The sequence below is a fragment of the Pseudorasbora parva genome, chromosome 4 (genome assembly GCF_024679245.1).
Source record: "Pseudorasbora parva isolate DD20220531a chromosome 4, ASM2467924v1, whole genome shotgun sequence".
NCBI classification, from domain to species: Eukaryota; Metazoa; Chordata; class Actinopteri; order Cypriniformes; family Gobionidae; genus Pseudorasbora; species Pseudorasbora parva.
Window position 1 is genome coordinate 57776182 of NC_090175.1, and position 17500 is coordinate 57793681.

General features: G+C 40.7%; 3 protein-coding genes across 5 annotated transcripts in view; 2 read left to right on the plus strand and 1 right to left on the minus strand.

The window, feature by feature from the left end:
• trmt10c (tRNA methyltransferase 10C, mitochondrial RNase P subunit) overlaps window positions 1-3278 on the plus strand; it is a 3805-nt gene extending 527 nt beyond the window's left edge. For all 3 annotated transcript variants that reach the window (XM_067442298.1, XM_067442300.1, XM_067442299.1), the window contains exon 2: window positions 1095-3278. In XM_067442298.1, the coding sequence (XP_067298399.1) occupies window positions 1095-2243 (1149 nt within the window). In that variant the 3' untranslated portion in view covers window positions 2244-3278. The remainder of the gene's footprint in view (window positions 1-1094) is intronic.
• Window positions 3279-4218: 940 nt separating this feature from the next.
• blzf1 (basic leucine zipper nuclear factor 1) lies at window positions 4219-14770 on the minus strand. The gene is made up of 7 exons (XM_067442307.1): window positions 14667-14770; window positions 12962-13010; window positions 11237-11616; window positions 9272-9471; window positions 6977-7105; window positions 6602-6845; window positions 4219-5184 (listed from the first exon to the last, which is right to left on the minus strand). The coding sequence occupies exons 2-7, from the start codon at window positions 12981-12983 to the stop codon at window positions 4999-5001; spliced, it is 1161 nt and encodes a 386-aa protein (XP_067298408.1). The 5' UTR covers window positions 12984-13010; window positions 14667-14770; the 3' UTR covers window positions 4219-4998.
• The window catches only part of ercc5 (excision repair cross-complementation group 5), a 25262-nt gene continuing 22436 nt past the window's right edge, over window positions 14675-17500 (plus strand). Inside the window, exons 1-3 of the mRNA XM_067442306.1 lie at window positions 14675-14805; window positions 15547-15639; window positions 16953-17128. Coding sequence (XP_067298407.1) covers window positions 15552-15639; window positions 16953-17128 — 264 coding nt within the window. The 5' untranslated portion in view covers window positions 14675-14805; window positions 15547-15551. The remainder of the gene's footprint in view (window positions 14806-15546; window positions 15640-16952; window positions 17129-17500) is intronic.

A 17500-nucleotide genomic window follows, 5' to 3' on the forward strand; every position in this document is an offset into this window, starting at 1 on the left:
TTTAAAAAACATCCAACTGAAACATTTCAGGAAAAAAACTTAACTCGGCCGTTGGCGGAAGCCAGAGATTATAGTTTATAAAGTTATGAATATGGATATTGTTCTGTGCTTCAGAACGCCTTTATTAACCCCTGAGTTATGATGGTAGGAGCTTCAGAATCTCGTCCCCCATTCACTGCCACTGTAAAGCTGGGAAGAGCCAGGATGTTATTAATATAACTAAGGAGTAAGTCATACACACCTGGGATGGCTCGAGGGCGAGTAAATTATGGGGTCCTTTTTTCAAAAATGAAATGTCTGTCATTAACTCCTCTCCCTAATGTCGCTCCACACCCGTAAGACCTCCGTTCATCTTCACACACAGTTTAAGATATTTTATATTTAGTCCGAGAGCGTATGCAAGTGTATGCACACTATACTGTCCATGTCCAGAAAGGGAATAAAAACATCATCACAGTAGTCCATATGAGACATCAGTGGGTTAATTAGAGTCTCTTGAAGCATCCAAAATACATTTGGGTCCAAAAATAACAAAAACTACGACTTTATTCAGCATTGTCTTCTCTTCCGGGTTTGTGTTCAATCCTCAAATAAAGATTCAAACGGTTATGAATCAGCGAATCGACTCATGATTCGGATCACGAGTCAAACTGTTGAAATCACATGACATTGGCGACCTGAATCATGAATCGATTCACTGATTCATAACCGTTTGAATCTTTATTTGCTTCAAGAGACTCTAATTAACCCACTGATGTCTCATATGGACTACTGTGATGATGTTTTTATTCCCTTTCTGGACATGGACAGTATAGTGTGCATACACTTGCATACGCTCTCAGACTAAATATAAAATATCTTAAACTGTGTGTGAAGATGAACGGAGGTCTTACGGGTGTGGAGCGACATTAGGGAGAGGAGTTAATGACAGACATTTCATTATTGGGGTGAACTAACCCTTTAAGTCAGAATAGACTCATGTACAGTCTCCGCTCAGCCTGTGTTTGCGAGTAAAGTTTATTAAAGTATATATATGTATTTATATAAAGTATATATATTTTTGGCCATAACTCAGCCTGTGATTGTTTCCTCAGGTGAGGCTGCAGGTGTTGGACTGTGTGATGTTTCTCCGCTCGTGCTGCTCTTCCGCTCGCATTCAGACGCTCCTCAGAACCATCAGCTCCACTCGACCCAATGGGAAAGGTGCGGCCGAACCGGACCTGGACCTGTGGAAGTCCGTCATGAAGTCTCAAGCTCTGCCGGATCCGGATCGAGCCGAGCCGAACCCGAACCGCGAGCTGGTGGAGATGTGGCATCAGGCGGGGAAACTCGTGCCCAAAACCATCACGGATGAGCAGCTGGAGGAGCTCGGCACGATCGGAACCAAGTCCGGAAAGAAGAAGTTCCTAAAATTTCTGGCTATTAAAGAGGCTCATAAGCTCAACAAAAAGGAGAAGCGCGATCGAAAGCAGAGCGTGGAGGTGGAGGAGCGCGAGGACGGGTTAAAAAACACGTTTCTGATGCGGTTCTGGACCAGCTCAATGGACCGGCTGCAGAATTGGCGAGCGGCGCAGGCTATGCGTTTCGGTCAGCCGCTGGTTTTCGATATGAGTTACGAGAATTACATGACCCGTCGGGAGATGGAGAACACGGTCTCGCAGCTTCTGGAGGCGGAGGGATGGAACCGCCGCGGCGCTGACCCGTTTCATCTGCACTTCTGCGGGCTACAGCCAGGGGGTGCTTATCACCGCGAGCTCCTCAAACGCTACGGATCGGACCCGTGGAACCGGCTGCTCATTACGGACACCGCGAGACAACCGGCGGATATTTTCCCGCGCGATCAGCTGGTCTATCTCACGGCCGACTCGCCCTCCGTCCTGAGATCTTTCGACCACGGTAAGGTTTATGTGATCGGTGCCATGGTGGACCGCTCCATTAAATCTGGCGTCTCGCTGGCCAACGCCAAACGCCTGAAGATGGCGACGGCGCGGCTCCCGCTCGACCAGTATCTGGACTGGGACTCGGGCGCCAAGAACCTGACCCTGGATCAGATGATCCGCATCCTGATGGCGGCCAAAGACTCCGGGAGCTGGGAGAACGCGCTGCAGTTCGTGCCCAAGAGGAAGCACTGCGGCTTCCGGCAGAACATGAGAACCGCAAAGACTCAACCCGACCGCGCCCATGAGAACCGCAGAGATTCAATCCGACCGAGGGCCGAACAGAAGAGGACGAGAGAGAAATGATGGGAGGAAGATTGATTGATTCTTATCGAGTCAATAAAATGATTTCAGAAGCCTCATTTCTATCGAAGCCCGTTTCCGCCAATAAAGAAATAATTAAATTTATTTAGTAATTGCAACTCGCAATTGTGTGATATAAAGTCACAATTACTCTTTATATGTTTTTATTTAGTGGCAATGGAAGCCCGTTTCCGCCACTGAACAAATTTTTTTAATTTATTTAGTAATTGCAACTTTTATCACAATTGTGAGATATAAAGTCACAAATCTGATATAAAAAGTCGCAATTATGTTTTTATATTTAGTGGCGATGGAAGCCTGTTTCTGCCACTAGCTAAATAAAAAAATAAAAATAGTAATTGCGTCTTTTTTTCACAATTGCGAGTTTATATCTCAGAATTGTAACTATGTAACTCGTAATTGTGAGATAAAAAGTCGCAATAACTTTTTTTATTTTATTATTTAGTGGCCTAAACGGGCTTCCATATATTTGGCATTCGGCCGTTTCACATAAACCAAAACACAAGAACATGACATTATATTCTGCATTAGGACAGTAAATCCTGCTCCAACATGTTTTGTCTTTTTGATATTATTTTCCTGAAGATTGATGATGTGACACCATTTCTTTCCCTTTATTTGATACTTATTGAGTTAATAAAATGATTTCAGAAGCCTCTTATTTCTATTGAAGCCGTTTCCGCCACTAAATAGAAAAATAAGAAGAGGAATTGTGACTTTATCAAATGCGAGTTTTAAACTCACAATTCTGACTTTGCACTCGCAATTGTGCAGGAAAAAAAAGTCTAATTTCTGAGATGAAAAGTCGCAATCACTCTTTTTATTTGTATTTAGTGGCAGAAACGGCTTCCATAGAGATGAGAGGCTTCTGAAATCATTTGATTATTTCATTATATTATATTTCATTCTTCTAGAACAGAAGAGGACGTGTGAGAAGCACATGATGAAGATTGATCGATTCTTTCCCCTTTATTATGACATATTTTGAATGTAGACAATAAATCCTGTTCTAACATCTTTTTGCCTTTTTGATATTATTTTCATGACAATAAATTAGCAAAAAAATTAATAATAATTTCTTATTTAATTATTTCCACTTATTACTTTTCTAATTTCATATTTGTAATCTAATTATTCAGTTCTTTCAAATTAATTAATTTATTGTTCTAATCGTATTATAAATTTCTTGTGCATTATTTTCCAACTAGATTCTCATTCTAATTATTTTTATTAATTAATTTTCAATCGTTTCTTATTCTAATTTCATATAAATCTAATTATGAATTTATTGTTCTATGATTAATTTCTTATTTTTAATCTAATTATGAGTTGTTTATGGATTAAATAATTTCTAATGATTATTTTCTTAGAAATGAATTTCCAATTATTCATTTATTATTAATCTAATTATTCATTTATTATTTTTATTCTAATTATTATTTTTTGTTATGAATTAATGAAAGTCTAATGATTAATTTATCCAATTATTCATTTCTTATTTATTAATTTCCAGTTATTAAATAATTTATTATTCCAATTTTTAACAATTATGAATTGTTAATGGATTAATGCATTTCTAATAATTGATTTCTCATGATCTAATTAATTTCTGATGAATTAATTTCAAATTATTGATTTCTTACTCTTCTAATTTCTTATAATTATTTATTTTCATGAATTAATGTCTAATCATTATAATCTAATTATTTTATTATGACACATTTTCTAATTCATTTCTTATTCTAACTATTCAATTCTTCTTACAAATGAATGAATTCATTATTATTTGTGAAAATCACAAGAAACACAATAATCCTCTGGTCTGAACACAATTACACATTTCATTCATGATGTCAAACTCTGATAGAAATCTGTCCTCGGCTTTCATTTCAAAGAATCATCGCATCAAAAATACACCGTTTTACCAGCATGATGGGAAAAACAGCGAAAGAAAACGTTTCACTCGAAATGATTTATTTTGGTAAAGGAAGATGATGGAGAAAATATCACTGAAATACTTTAAAAACAAAGACTTTGTACACTCCGGTCCAGGAAACGCTTCAAACGTGCCTAGATTCATATCGATACAGTATATAATACAGTCAGCATTATATTCCAGAAACACTGCTTTACATAAACGCATCCTACACCGCATTCACACCAACAGAAGCCATGAAAACACACACAGCTCACACACTTTAAAGTCATCTCCAGAAGAATAACATGAGCGGCGTCGTCACTTCCTCTCCGTTTGTGTTCTTCTGAGAGAAACAATCACACACTGCTAAAAATGCTCTTCTTACTCTTACGTATTTTTGTCTTGTTTCCAGTCTAAATATCTAACAATTCTTAAATCAAGATGCATTTACTAGATCAGTAAAACAACATGAGATATTTGTCCTTTTTTTCTCAAAAATAAAAATGAAGTGAGTTTTTGCTTAAAACAGGCAAAATGATCTGCCAATGGGGTGAGAAAAATAATCTTAATTCTGATTGAAATCTTGTTTTCGTCCCAAACAGAAACTCACTTCATTTTGATAATTTTCCCCAGAAAACAAGCAAAAATATCTTATGACGTTTACTGATCTAGTAAATGCATCTTGATTTAAGAATATTTAGATATTTGGACTGGAAATAAGAAAAAATTACTAAATAAGAAGAGCATGTTTTGCAGTGTATTGGTGTAAAATAAACCTCAAGCAGTGATCCGTCTGCGTTCGTCTTTGGTGTGTGTGGCCTATAGTACGGTGAGTTCGCCGCTGCACCGCTCGCAGCAGTTAAAGGTGATGTTTTCGTAGCGTGTGTATGGGTGGAAGCGGCCGATGCTCTTCTTACTGGGCAGGAAGGGCGAATGAGGCGGGTCGGACGGGGACGCGTCAACTTCCTGTTCCGAGCAGGAAATGGGGTCGAGACTCCGCAGCACCTGAACAACAATCAATTGACATTCACAGAATTATTATTCATGTATTTGTAATTGTTGAGTTCTTGTTATGAGTCTAATTTAGGGCTGTCAAACGCTTAAAATTTTTAAGCGCGATTAATCGCATATTGTCACGAGTTAACACGCGATTAATCACATATGGTCGTGAGTTATCTTGTGATTAATCGCATATTGTCAGAAGTTAGCACGCGATTAATCACATATGGTCGTGAGTTATCTTGTGATTAATCGCATATTGTCAGAAGTTAACACGCGATTAATCACATATGGTCGTGAGTTATCTTGTGATTAATCGCATATTGTCAGAAGTTAACACGCGATTAATCACATATGGTCGTGAGTTATCTTGTGATTAATCGCATATTGTCACGAGTTACCTCGAGATTAATCACATTGTCGTGAGTTATCTTGTGATTAATTGCATATTGTCACGTGTTAACGCGTGATTGATCACATATTGTTGTGAGTTATCTTGTGATTAATCGCATATTGTCCCGTGTTAACGCGTGATTGATCACATATTGTCGTGAGTTATCTTGTGATTAATCACATATTGTCATGAGTTAACGCGTGATTAATCACATATTGTCGTGAGTTATCTTGTGATTAATTGCATATTGTCACGAGTTAACGCGTGATTAATCACATATTGTCGTGAGTTATCTTGTGATTAATCGCATATTGTCACGAGTTAACGCACGATTAACCACATTGCTGTGAGTTATCTTGTGATTAATCGCATATTGTCACGAGTTAACGCGTGATTAATCACATATTGTCGTGAGTTATCTCGTGATTAATAGCATAGTCATAAGTTAACACGCGATTAATCACATATTGACGTGAGTTATCTCGTGATTAATAGCATAGTCATAAGTTAACACGCGATTAATCACATATTGACGTGAGTTATCTCGTGATTAATAGCATAGTCATAAGTTAACTCGCAATTAATCACATTGTCGCTCTTGTTCAGAAAAGTAACCTGCGTATTAGTTTTAGCCGATTATAATGTATAGTTCAATAAAACACGTAGTGTAAGTGGTGATGGTGTTAATGATTTACCTCAGATATGAGCAAGAGTGAGCTTCAGTGCATTGCGCTCAGATTACAGAGAATGTGCTCATTGTAAAAACAGAAAAGCTAGGTAGCTTGTAGGCTATAACTGCACTTGTTTTTCGAATCGAAATGTTAATGTTAACCCTTTTCTTTCCCTTTTAATGTTTGCTGCTGCATCCTTAACATCTATGACTTATCTCAATTTCTCCAAATACAGATCAAACAGAAAATGTGTTAATCGCACGTTAATAAAATGAGTGCCGTTAAAATTAATTTGCGTTAGCGTGTTATTAACGCATTCATTTTGACAGCCCTGGTCTAATTATTAATTTCTTCGCACCTTCTCTGCCATCTTCTCGGCCGGCGTGTTGCAGAGCTCTGAGCTCTGGTTCCGGATCTGGTTCTGCTTTTGGCTCTTCTTCGGGCCGCCGCTGACACTCACGTTCCCCAGCAGGTGTGAGTTGATGGCGTCAGCGAGCTTGTGATTGGCTGCGGCCAGTTCTCCGGTGCTGAGCGGCTGCGCGCTGGGATAGTAGGTCTGCTGTCGACCCCACTGCAGAGACACCAGCAGCTGCTCCAGTGACCTGTCAATCAATCAGTCATACAGTGTCAATCACACACACTCACACTGTCAATCAAAGTCCTATATTTTATTTAAACCTCAATCGCAGTAGTATTATTTTGGTTGAGGATAACAGCCCTGTCTGAAGGTCACCTGTGTGTGTGCAGCATGTCTCTGGAGAACTCGTCTCTTTCTCGCAGCAGGTCCTCAATGGCACACTGAGCGTCTCTGGTCTGGCGCTGCAGAGCTGCTCTGGCATTGGTCAGTTCCTCTGCCATCACGCTACAACACACACACAAGCATTTTCACTTGAACATGCTTTTCGTATTTAGTGTCTTCCTAGCATTGTTTGGGACCCATCTCTTCAACCTGCCATGCACATAACACACTATCACAGTTATATACAATGACATAAATGTGACCTGAACTGACACATCACTAGGGGTGTGCGATATTGACAAAAAATTATATCTCAATATTTTGGGGGATTTTCTCGATAACGATAATTAGATGATATTTTGCTGAGTGTGCTGGTGATCAGGGTTTTGATATTCTTCATATTCTGTGTGGCGTCAGTTCACAGCAGTGACTGAAATCATCTTCTCCCAAAAGCTTAAATGTATTTTTATCTTTTATGAGCATTTTTACCTAGCTTTTGATGTTTTAAACATAATATTGAATACTAAATAATAAAAAATGATTTAAAACATGAAAAGATACTTTATATGTAAAATTAATAGTTTCAGTAAGCCGATTCATTCAGTAGTCTAATCTTCAGGACTACATTATGTAGTTTATGCGCGCACACACACAAACTCTCTGGGTGTGTGTGAGGGATATACTCGCACATTTTAAGGCCCTTTCACACGGACGCATAACAAAAAAGCGAAGAAAATTTTATTTAAATAATATGATAGGATTTTAAATAAAAAATAATGAATAAATGCTGTGTTTTGTGTATATACAGCGGATCAGTTACGACTGCAAACGCATTATGTGAAAGCACAACAGGGCGTGCGGCTCCTGCACTGCATACGCGACGCAACACACACACCGCAGACGGAGTATGGGTGAAACGGGCGTAACACACACTTCAGGAACCAATCGATCCAGAGCAGATGTTTCCAGTTCAGTCACAATGTTAACATTTCAGTGCCACAGACGTACTGATGGAAGCACTTTCACTTTCTATAATCGCGGACACAAGGTTTAGAAAAAAATGAACGATTTATAAAAGGTTAAGTTATCGCTGTCTGTAAACACAGCTGAGGCTGTACAGCTTTAACTAGACCTACAGCTGTAATCTCATGAGAAACGCCACACCTGGCAAAGGTTAATGTTGAGTGAATAGCTCGTCACATCAACTGGACGTTTCCTCACCTTTGTTTCCTTGTATGTGATTGGTTGAAGTGTTTCTGTCGCCCGTAGAGTAAAAAAAAAAAAAACGACATAGAAACGGAAAAAATAAACGTACCCTGCGTCCCAATTCGCATTCTATCCATCCTAAATAGTACTCGAAAATAGAATTAGTGTGTCCCAAATCGTAGTATGTTGAAAAGAGTATTCCAAAGATTTCCGGATGGTTTACTATTTCCGGTCCGAATCCGAAGTATGGCTCGCTGGGCACTCTAACGGCTGATATTACCCACAACCCATTGCGAGTTGGAGGAGGATTCGATTAGAACTACACACGCGGATAAAAAGTGTTAAAAAACTACAAACATGACGGATGTGCGAGTCCGGCGGTTAAGTAGAGAGGTTTAGATAAAGGGGTTTGAGTGACCAACTATCAGTGTTTAACCTGACAAAAATATATTTATTCAGTGTTGTCCACATTATATCTCGCCGGCAGCAGCATTGAGCACTTTTGTAATGACACGTTTGGCCGTTAACTTTTAAATGCATCATTATATTTAAACTGCAAACACACGAGGAGAGTCTCTGCATTAAAGACACACACACGGCAGATCAGCGAGCGGCTACACTTCTCTCCGATACGGCAGGAGATTAAACTGAATGAGGAGGATTTGAGCTGATGAATCTGACGATGATTGACAGGGCAGTGAAACGGAGACGGGATGCTCGTAACTAAGCGACAGAGTCCGTTAAAGATGGCGAAGAAGTCCCGAAGCTTGCATACTTTTCTGCTACACACTCAAAAGTAAATACCTTTTCTTCACAAAAAGAGTACATACTTTTAGGATGTAGTATAAGTCGGCGAATTGGGACGCAGCATTAGTTTTTTCTCCACAGCACATTTGCGTTTGGTGTAGAAGCGCTCATTATACACACAGCTGATCAAAAAATAAAACCATAATAAAGCCAAAAATTATTTGTGCGTCAAAATCACGTCTAGTGTGAAAGGCCCTAAAACAACAATTACAATATTTTCGCAGACGGTGTATATCGCACACCCCTCTCATCGCGCGTTTCTGCGTAGAGTCTCACCGGCTGGCGAGGAACTTGCTCCTCCAGACGTCACACTGAATGCTCATTCGCTCCAGCTGCTCGGCCGTGTGTGTCAGGCTCCGCCCCAAAGCCTCGTTCTCCAGGATCAGGTGGTTCTTCTCGCGCGCGATTCGCTCAAAGTGATACTGCAGGTCATCGCCCACCGACGCCACCAGCAGCTTCTTCAGCTCGCGGTTCACCTGGAATAAATCACACTTTACTATATATTCACACAGGAATATTTTTTTTTACGCTGTATTTTTCTTCTATCCTCCCTTTATTCCCCACCGCTGTCTGTCCTTTGAACGGCTCGTCTGCTTCCTGCTTCTATGAAGCCCCTCCCTCTGAAAAACGCAATGGTCTTAGATTGGTCAGATGGCCAAATGTAGTTTCCTGTATTTTTATTGGCTGAAGCACAGGTTAAGGCCACGCCCCTTCCCATTACGGGCAGAAGTCACATCTGCGGAGACTAGTGAGGGTTTATGATGTCACCAACCCAGGAAGAAGCTCGTTGTAGTCCAAACCGGCCATTTTTGTAGGCAATAAACTGCCGTTACTTTAAAAGACAATATCTCCGTTTGCAGTGAACTTTCAGCGCTGTAGCTTTGCAGAGACTGTTTCTGCTCAAGCAGTGACATTACACACTAACTAAAGTTACAAAAGTCAAATCACAGCGACATTACACACTAACTAACGTTAAACAAGTCAAATCACAGCGACATTACACACTAACTACAGTTAAACAAGTCAAATCACAGCGACATTACACACTAACTACAGTTAAACAAGTCAAATCGCATGCAAACACCCCTTTTAAAAATATTTTTAAAAATTACATTTGCTAAATGCTAAAAACACAAATTTATTAACTATTATAGATAATCGTTAGCCTGGATGCCAGCCGAACTCAGCCCCGACCACAACATTTGAGCTCGGGCGGTTCGGTCTGGACTCAATCCATAGAGGAGTAATTATCCCCGAAACAGAAACTGACCAATGAGATCATCAGGGCGGGCTTTAGCCGATGATGGACAGATGATCAACAGAAACTGACCAATGAGATCATCCGGAGCGGGCTTTAGCCGATGACGGACAGATGATCAACAGAAACTGGCCAATGAGATCATCAGGGCGGGCTTTAGCTGATGACGGACAGATGATCAACAGAAACTGACCAATGAGATCATCAGGGCGGGCTTTAGCCGATGACGGACAGATGATCAACAGAAACTGACCAATGAGATCATCAGGGCGGGCTTTAGCCGATGACGGACAGATGATCAACAGAAACTGACCAATGAGATCATCAGGGCGGGCTTTAGCCGATGACGGACAGATGATCAACAGAAACTGACCAATGAGATCATCAGGGCGGGCTTTAGCCGATGATGGACAGATGATCAACAGAAACTGACCAATGAGATCATCAGGGCGGGCTTTAGACGATGACGGACAGATGATCAACAGAAACTGACCAATGAGATCATCAGGGCGGGCTTTAGACGATGACGGACAGATGATCAACAGAAACCGACCAATGAGATCATCAGGGCGGGCTTTAGCCGATGATCTCCGAAAAAAAAAAAAAAGGTGTTTGGGGGTAAAATGTTATTTTGGCAAGGTTGCTGCTAACATTCATTCAACTCATGGTTCTATATATCACATAATAGTCGCTTCAACATGGAAAACAACCCGCGGAAAAAAACTCGGATTTGGCAACACAGTGCAGTTGAGCTCTGTTGATGTTTGACAACTAACGTTATGCGTCGCTCTGCTGCTCTGATTGGTTGTCGGTCTGTCCAATCGAGGTCTTTCCTGGTTGGGTTGAAACACGCCCCATAATCACAGCCCAATGGAGCATCAGACTCATATTCTGACTGGAGTTGAGTATGACCACGGCAGGCTAGATATTTGTAACAATTAAAATGATGAACTATTTATTTATAGTAAAAATAATTGCCCGACCTCGGTCTGCACGCGCAGCTGGTTGGAGAGTCCCTCTTTATCCTGCATGAGACGCCGCTCGGAGTTCTGCAGTTTCTCCAGAGCGCTCCTGTGGTCCAGCGGCTCCGGCTCCGGCTGACGTTCGTCCCCGCGGTCTTCAGTTTGGGGCCCCGGGGCCCGGCTCCGGCTGATGGCTGCTCTGGGGACCACGATCCTGACGGCCTCCAGCTCGGTGCAGGCGTCGCGGCTCACCTTGCCCAGGTGTAAGACTCCCGGCGCCGCGGCTCTCGGACTGCGCTTCGGTGAGCAAACCTTCAGGAGCGGAGCCTCCACCGACAGCTCCGGGGCCACCGCGGGCTTATGCATCTCCATGCCATCGCCGGGGCCGCGGACAGCCACATCTGAGAGACAGACACGTGTGGGTGTGTGTGTGTGTGTAGCTCAGCGGTTACAGTATAAAGCCCTATTTGCACAGGATTAGTATTATCTGGGGACCTCTGGTGATTTGTAATAATTCGGGTTTGTGTTCAATCCTCAAATAAAGATTCAAACGGTTATGAATCAGCGAATTGATTCATGATTCGGCTCGCGTGTCAAACTGCTGAAATCACGAGACATTGGCGATCCGAATCATGAATCGATTCGCTGATTCATAACCGTTTGAATCTTTATTTGAGGATTGAACACAAACGCGGAAGAGAAGCCAATGCTGAATAAAGTCGTAGTTTTTGTTATTTTTGGACCCAAATGTATTTTGGATGCTTCAAGAGACTCTAATTAACCCACTGATGTCTCATATGGACTACTGTGATGATGTTTTTATTCCCTTTCTGGACATGGACAGTATAGTGTGCATACACTTGCATACGCTCTCGGACTAAATCTAAAATATCTTAAACTGTGTGTGAAGATGAACGGAGGTCTTACGGGTGTGGAGCGACATTAGGAAGAGGAGTTAATGACAGACATTTCATTTTTGGGTGAATTAACCCTTTAATCCGCCATCGGCCATGTCTGTTTGTAAAGTAAAACAGAAAATGTGAACATATCCCCGCAAATGACCGGCCATATTCCGCTGAACACCGCGGTCCTGTGATGATATTAGTCCCGTGTGAATCGCCATCTCTGTGATTTGGCCAGGATTAGGCGGACCGGAGATCATTTTTGCGAGGTTTTTATTCCCTGTAACATTTCTATCTTTATCTTTCACAAAGAATGGAGGCTGCGTTCATAAAGCGCACCGTTATGAATTCCCGCTGGGATTATACTTTCACTTCAGAATGAGGACCGATTTGGGAGTAAACTGATTGAATGGTGTGTTTAATATTAACATCAACACTATTCTTAATGAAGAACAGAACAGGACAATGACAAGCTCGCTTAAACGACGCTTTTACATTTAGCTCTGAAACTGAATCATCCGCCGTGTGTCAGCTTCTCACTCGTGATAAACAAAAGTATGTTTATTACTATAAAACCATCAAAGCGATATCGATACATATGACTGTTTATGATTTCACACAGCTATATCTGTAACGAAAAAACATTTACAGGTCTTGACATCATATCCAGGAGATAAGTCAGTAAATTCGAGTAAAATCCCAGGCTTTGCTGATCCTGTGTGAATGCGCCGCAAAACTCAGATGTGGGAGTAATTCCCAAATCACAGACGTCCCCAGATAATACTAATCCCGTGTGAATAGATAATAATAATCTTTACAGACTGAAGGTAATGGAGGAACTAACCTTTGATGATCACGGTCGACATGACGGCCCTTCACCAGATCTCCACCGCCTGGACACACCAGCACATCATGTCAAAAACATTCTAATGGACTTTATTATTTGCAGTATTTATTAGTATTTTATGATACAAGCCCAGCTCCTGCACAAAAATTAAAGGAACTATATGTAAGAGATGTATTTCAATGAATCATGAAATGGTAGTTGTTGATATAAAAAATAAAGTTGTTGTTGCAGCTCAACTGATGTTGATGATGTCATGTTGTGTTTTAGCCTGAAGCTCCGCCCTCCACCTATCGACCAATCAGGAGTCAGTAATGTTACGGGTTGCCAGATCTGTTCTAGTTCCCACAGCTGCAGATCTACAAACGTTCTGCTGATCCTGCAGCCAATCTGGCAACCTCGAGTCAGGGGGAGGGGGGATACACCTGCAGTACCAGTTTTGGCCACAATCTCACACACACCTCCTTTAACATTGTAATAAACACATTATATATTGTACATTTTAGAATAAAAATAGCATTTCAAAAACATAATTCAATTTATTTTATTAACATTTTATGATCCAGGTCTAGTTGACTCCTGCTCAGAAAAAAACGTTTTAACAAATTTTATATTTTAAAATAATAAACATAACATTTTCTTCTAATTTTATTCAAATATATACTTTATAAGTATTTTATGATACCTCCTGGACAAAAAATTACATTATAATAAACAAAATGTACATAGTAAATTGTATAATAAAACTGCACTGATTGTGGTAAACAAATTATAAAAAAAATTGTACATTTTTATCATAAAAAAATATTTTAATAAATACATTTTATATTTAAATGTTTATAATAAAATAACAGTGTAATAAACATATTGCATTTTTCACATTTTAAAATAATTTTGTAATAAATTAAATAAAATAAATTAAAAGTTTAGACAAAAAATTATTTATTTTACATTTTATGATGCAAGCCTAGGGGATAAACATTTTTTAGTAAACAAATGAGTGTATATATATATATATATATGTGTGTGTGTGTGTGTGTGTAGGTTTAGGGGCAGTGTAGGGGGATAGAAAATACGGTTTGTACAGTATAAAAACCATTACGCCTATGGAATGTCCCCATATGTCACAAAAACAGTGTGTGTGTGTGTGTGTGTGTGTGTAACACAACCTTTGTGTGGTAAATCTAAATGTAACTGTAATAAATCAAAACACTAGATAGAAGAAACAAATCTGCATTAGTTAGTCCGGATTAATCGCGTAAAGCTTGACCTGATCATTCGTCATTATTACATAATAAAAGACAGACGTGGATTAATCATAAAAGCCATAAATTCATCATCATTACATAATAAAAGACCGATGCGGATTTATCATAAAAAGCCATAAATAAAATATGTTTACATTAGTAATGTTAGTTTCCTTACCAGCGAAGCCAACACAAACACGTGCTGATAATAACAATAATAAACACAATCCCGACCTTTGTGCCGAGTTTATCTCTGTTTATATTATGTGTGTGTGTGTCTGTGTTTATCTGTTTGTTTATCTCTGTGTGTGGCGAGTTTGCGTAAAACTAACCGTCGCCTCGAGATTATTAAACCGCTGACGTCACGCAAAGGCGCGAATCTCATCAAATTACGAAGATATTAATGACCGTGCTAAGTGATAAATGTTGATATTTTCATAATAAATCTTGCCACGTACCTCACGGTGTCGCGCTCACACAGGATCCATGCTAAAGCGGAAGCAGCTGATCGCGGCGAGCAGCGGAACGGAAGTGCTCAGTACGTGTTTCCGGGCGACGAGACCGGACCGGATGTTATGATTCTGCCGCTGTGAGCAGGTCCGTTCGTGATTTTTATAAAATATCAGCATTTAAACATTTGTTTTTAAGCCTATGAATAACAAACAAGCACATTAGAAACAGAAATACGCATATATATTGGGCTATGTTGAAATATTGTTTCATTTTAATCGCATATAATAGATTTATCAACACTATCTTGTTGTTGTGTTTTTGTATGTATTTCTCCTGCTCGAGGGTTTGATTAAAATGTCAAAATTATGACATATTAAATAATAATTATGAGATTAAAAAATCTAAATTATGACATACTAAACCGTCGAAATTATGAAACGCTGAATCATAATTATAACAAGTCATAATTATGAGGTAAAATGATTATGTACTAGGTCATAAAAATTAAAAATGACTTTTTAATCGCATAATTTACACGTTTTTCCTCAAAAGGATGACATTTTAATATCATCATTTTACATTTTCCTCCTAATTTATGACTTTTCCCTCATAATTTAAATGTATGTCATAATTTTGACAGTTCATTTATAATTCAGAATTATGATTTGTTTGTTTTTGCTTTACACTGTGTGAAAATTAACGATGGTGATGATGATGATGATGATGATGATGGTGATGATGATGATGATGATGATGATGATGATGATGATGATGATGGTGATGATGATGATGATGATGATGATGATGATGATGATGATGATGGTGATGATGATAGTGATGATGATGATGATGATGATGATGATGATGTTTTCCTGCTGATGTCAGGTGTGATGGGAGTTCATGGACTGTGGAAGCTCTTGGAAAGCACCGGAAAACCCATCAATCCGGAAACACTGGAGGGGAAGATCTTGGCTGTCGGTATCCTTTACGCTCTTCTTCCTCTTGAACAGTCTGACATTACAGCTTCATCAGCACTTTCAACAAGGTCCTCCTCACTGTATATATATATATATATACACCAATCAGGCATAACATTATTCCACTGACAGGTGAAGTGAATATCACTGATGATCTCTTCATCACCTGTTAGTGGGTGGGATATATTAGGCAGCAAGTGAACATTCTGTCCTCAGAGTTGATGTGTGTGAAGCAGGAGAAATGGGCAAGCGTAAGGATTTGAGCGAGTTTGGCCAGATTGTGACGGCTAGACGACTGGGTCAGAGCATCTCCAAAACTGCAGCTCTTGTGGGCTGTTCCCGGTCTGCAGTGGTCAGTATCTATCAAAAGTGCTCCAAGGAAGGACCAGTGGAGAACCGGCCACAGGGTCATGGGCGGCCAAGGCTCATTGATGACCGTGGGGAGCGAAGGCTGGCCCGTGGGGTCCGATCAAACAGACGAGCTACTGGAGCTCAAACTGCTCCAGAAGTTAATGCTGGTTCTGATAGAAAGCTGTCAGAATACACAGAGCAGCTCAGTTTGAGGCGTATGGACCAGTCAGAGTGACCTCTGACCCCTGACCCCGCCGAAAAAAACCAACAGTGGCACGTGAGCATCAGAACTGGACCACGGAGCAATGGAAGAAGGTGGCCTGGTCTGAGGAATCACGTGTTCTTCTACATCACGTGGATGGCCGGGTGTGTGTGTGTGTGTGTGGCTTACCTGGGGAACACATGGCCCCAGGATGCACTATGGGAAGAAGGCGAGCCGGCGGAGGCAGTGTGATGCTTTGGCCAATGTTCTGCTGGGAAAGCTTGGGTCCTCCATCCATGTGGATGTTACTTTGACACGCTCCACCTACCTAAGCATTGCTGAGACCATGTTCAGCCTTTGATGGAAACGGTATTCTGGTGGCTGTGGCTCTTCCAGCAGGATAATGCTCCTGACACAAAGCACAAATGCTTCAGGAATGGTTTGAGGAGCACAACAACCAGTTTGAGGCGTCGACTCGGCCTCCAGATTCCCCAGATCTCAATCCAATCGAGCATCTGTGGGATGAGCTGAACAAACAAGACCGATCCACCTCGCAGCTTACAGGACTTAAAGGATTTGCTGCTAACATTTTGGTGCCAGATACCACAGCACACCTTCAGGGGTCTAGAGGAGTCCATATCTCGACCAGGGGGAACAACATAATATTAGGATGTTATGCCTGATTGTGTATATATATATATATATATATATATAATGCTGAAAGTGATGAGTCAGTTAGTGTCCGTGACTCCCGGTGACAGACATCAGTATCTGGCTGAATCAGGCGGTCAAAGGCGTGCGGGATCGCGACGGGAACGCGGTCCAGAACGCTCATCTCCTCACACTCTTCCATCGGCTCTGTAAGCTGCTGTTCTTCCGCATCAGGCCCGTGTTTGTGTTCGATGGAGACGCGCCGCTGCTCAAGAAGCAGACGTTGGTGAGCTTTACATCTGCTGGAAAAACATGAACATCATCCAGAGGCGGACAGAGTACACAGCTTCATTACTTGAGTAAAAGTACAGATACCCCTTGCTAAATTTTACTCAAGTACAAGTAAAAGTACTACAGTCAGATGTCTACTTAAAGACCTTCGTTCATCTTCAGAACACAAATGAACACACTAAAACGCACTAAACACATCGACACAGCCCATGGCGGATAAAGTCATTATTTAGATTTTTTTTTGCGCACAATAACTATTCTCGTGCCGTTGTAAAGTGATTGTCCAGCCGCTGTAGTGAGATGGGCTGTGTGTCGATGTGTTTAGTGCCTTTATGGGTCTTGTGAGTGTGAATGGACTGAATGCCAA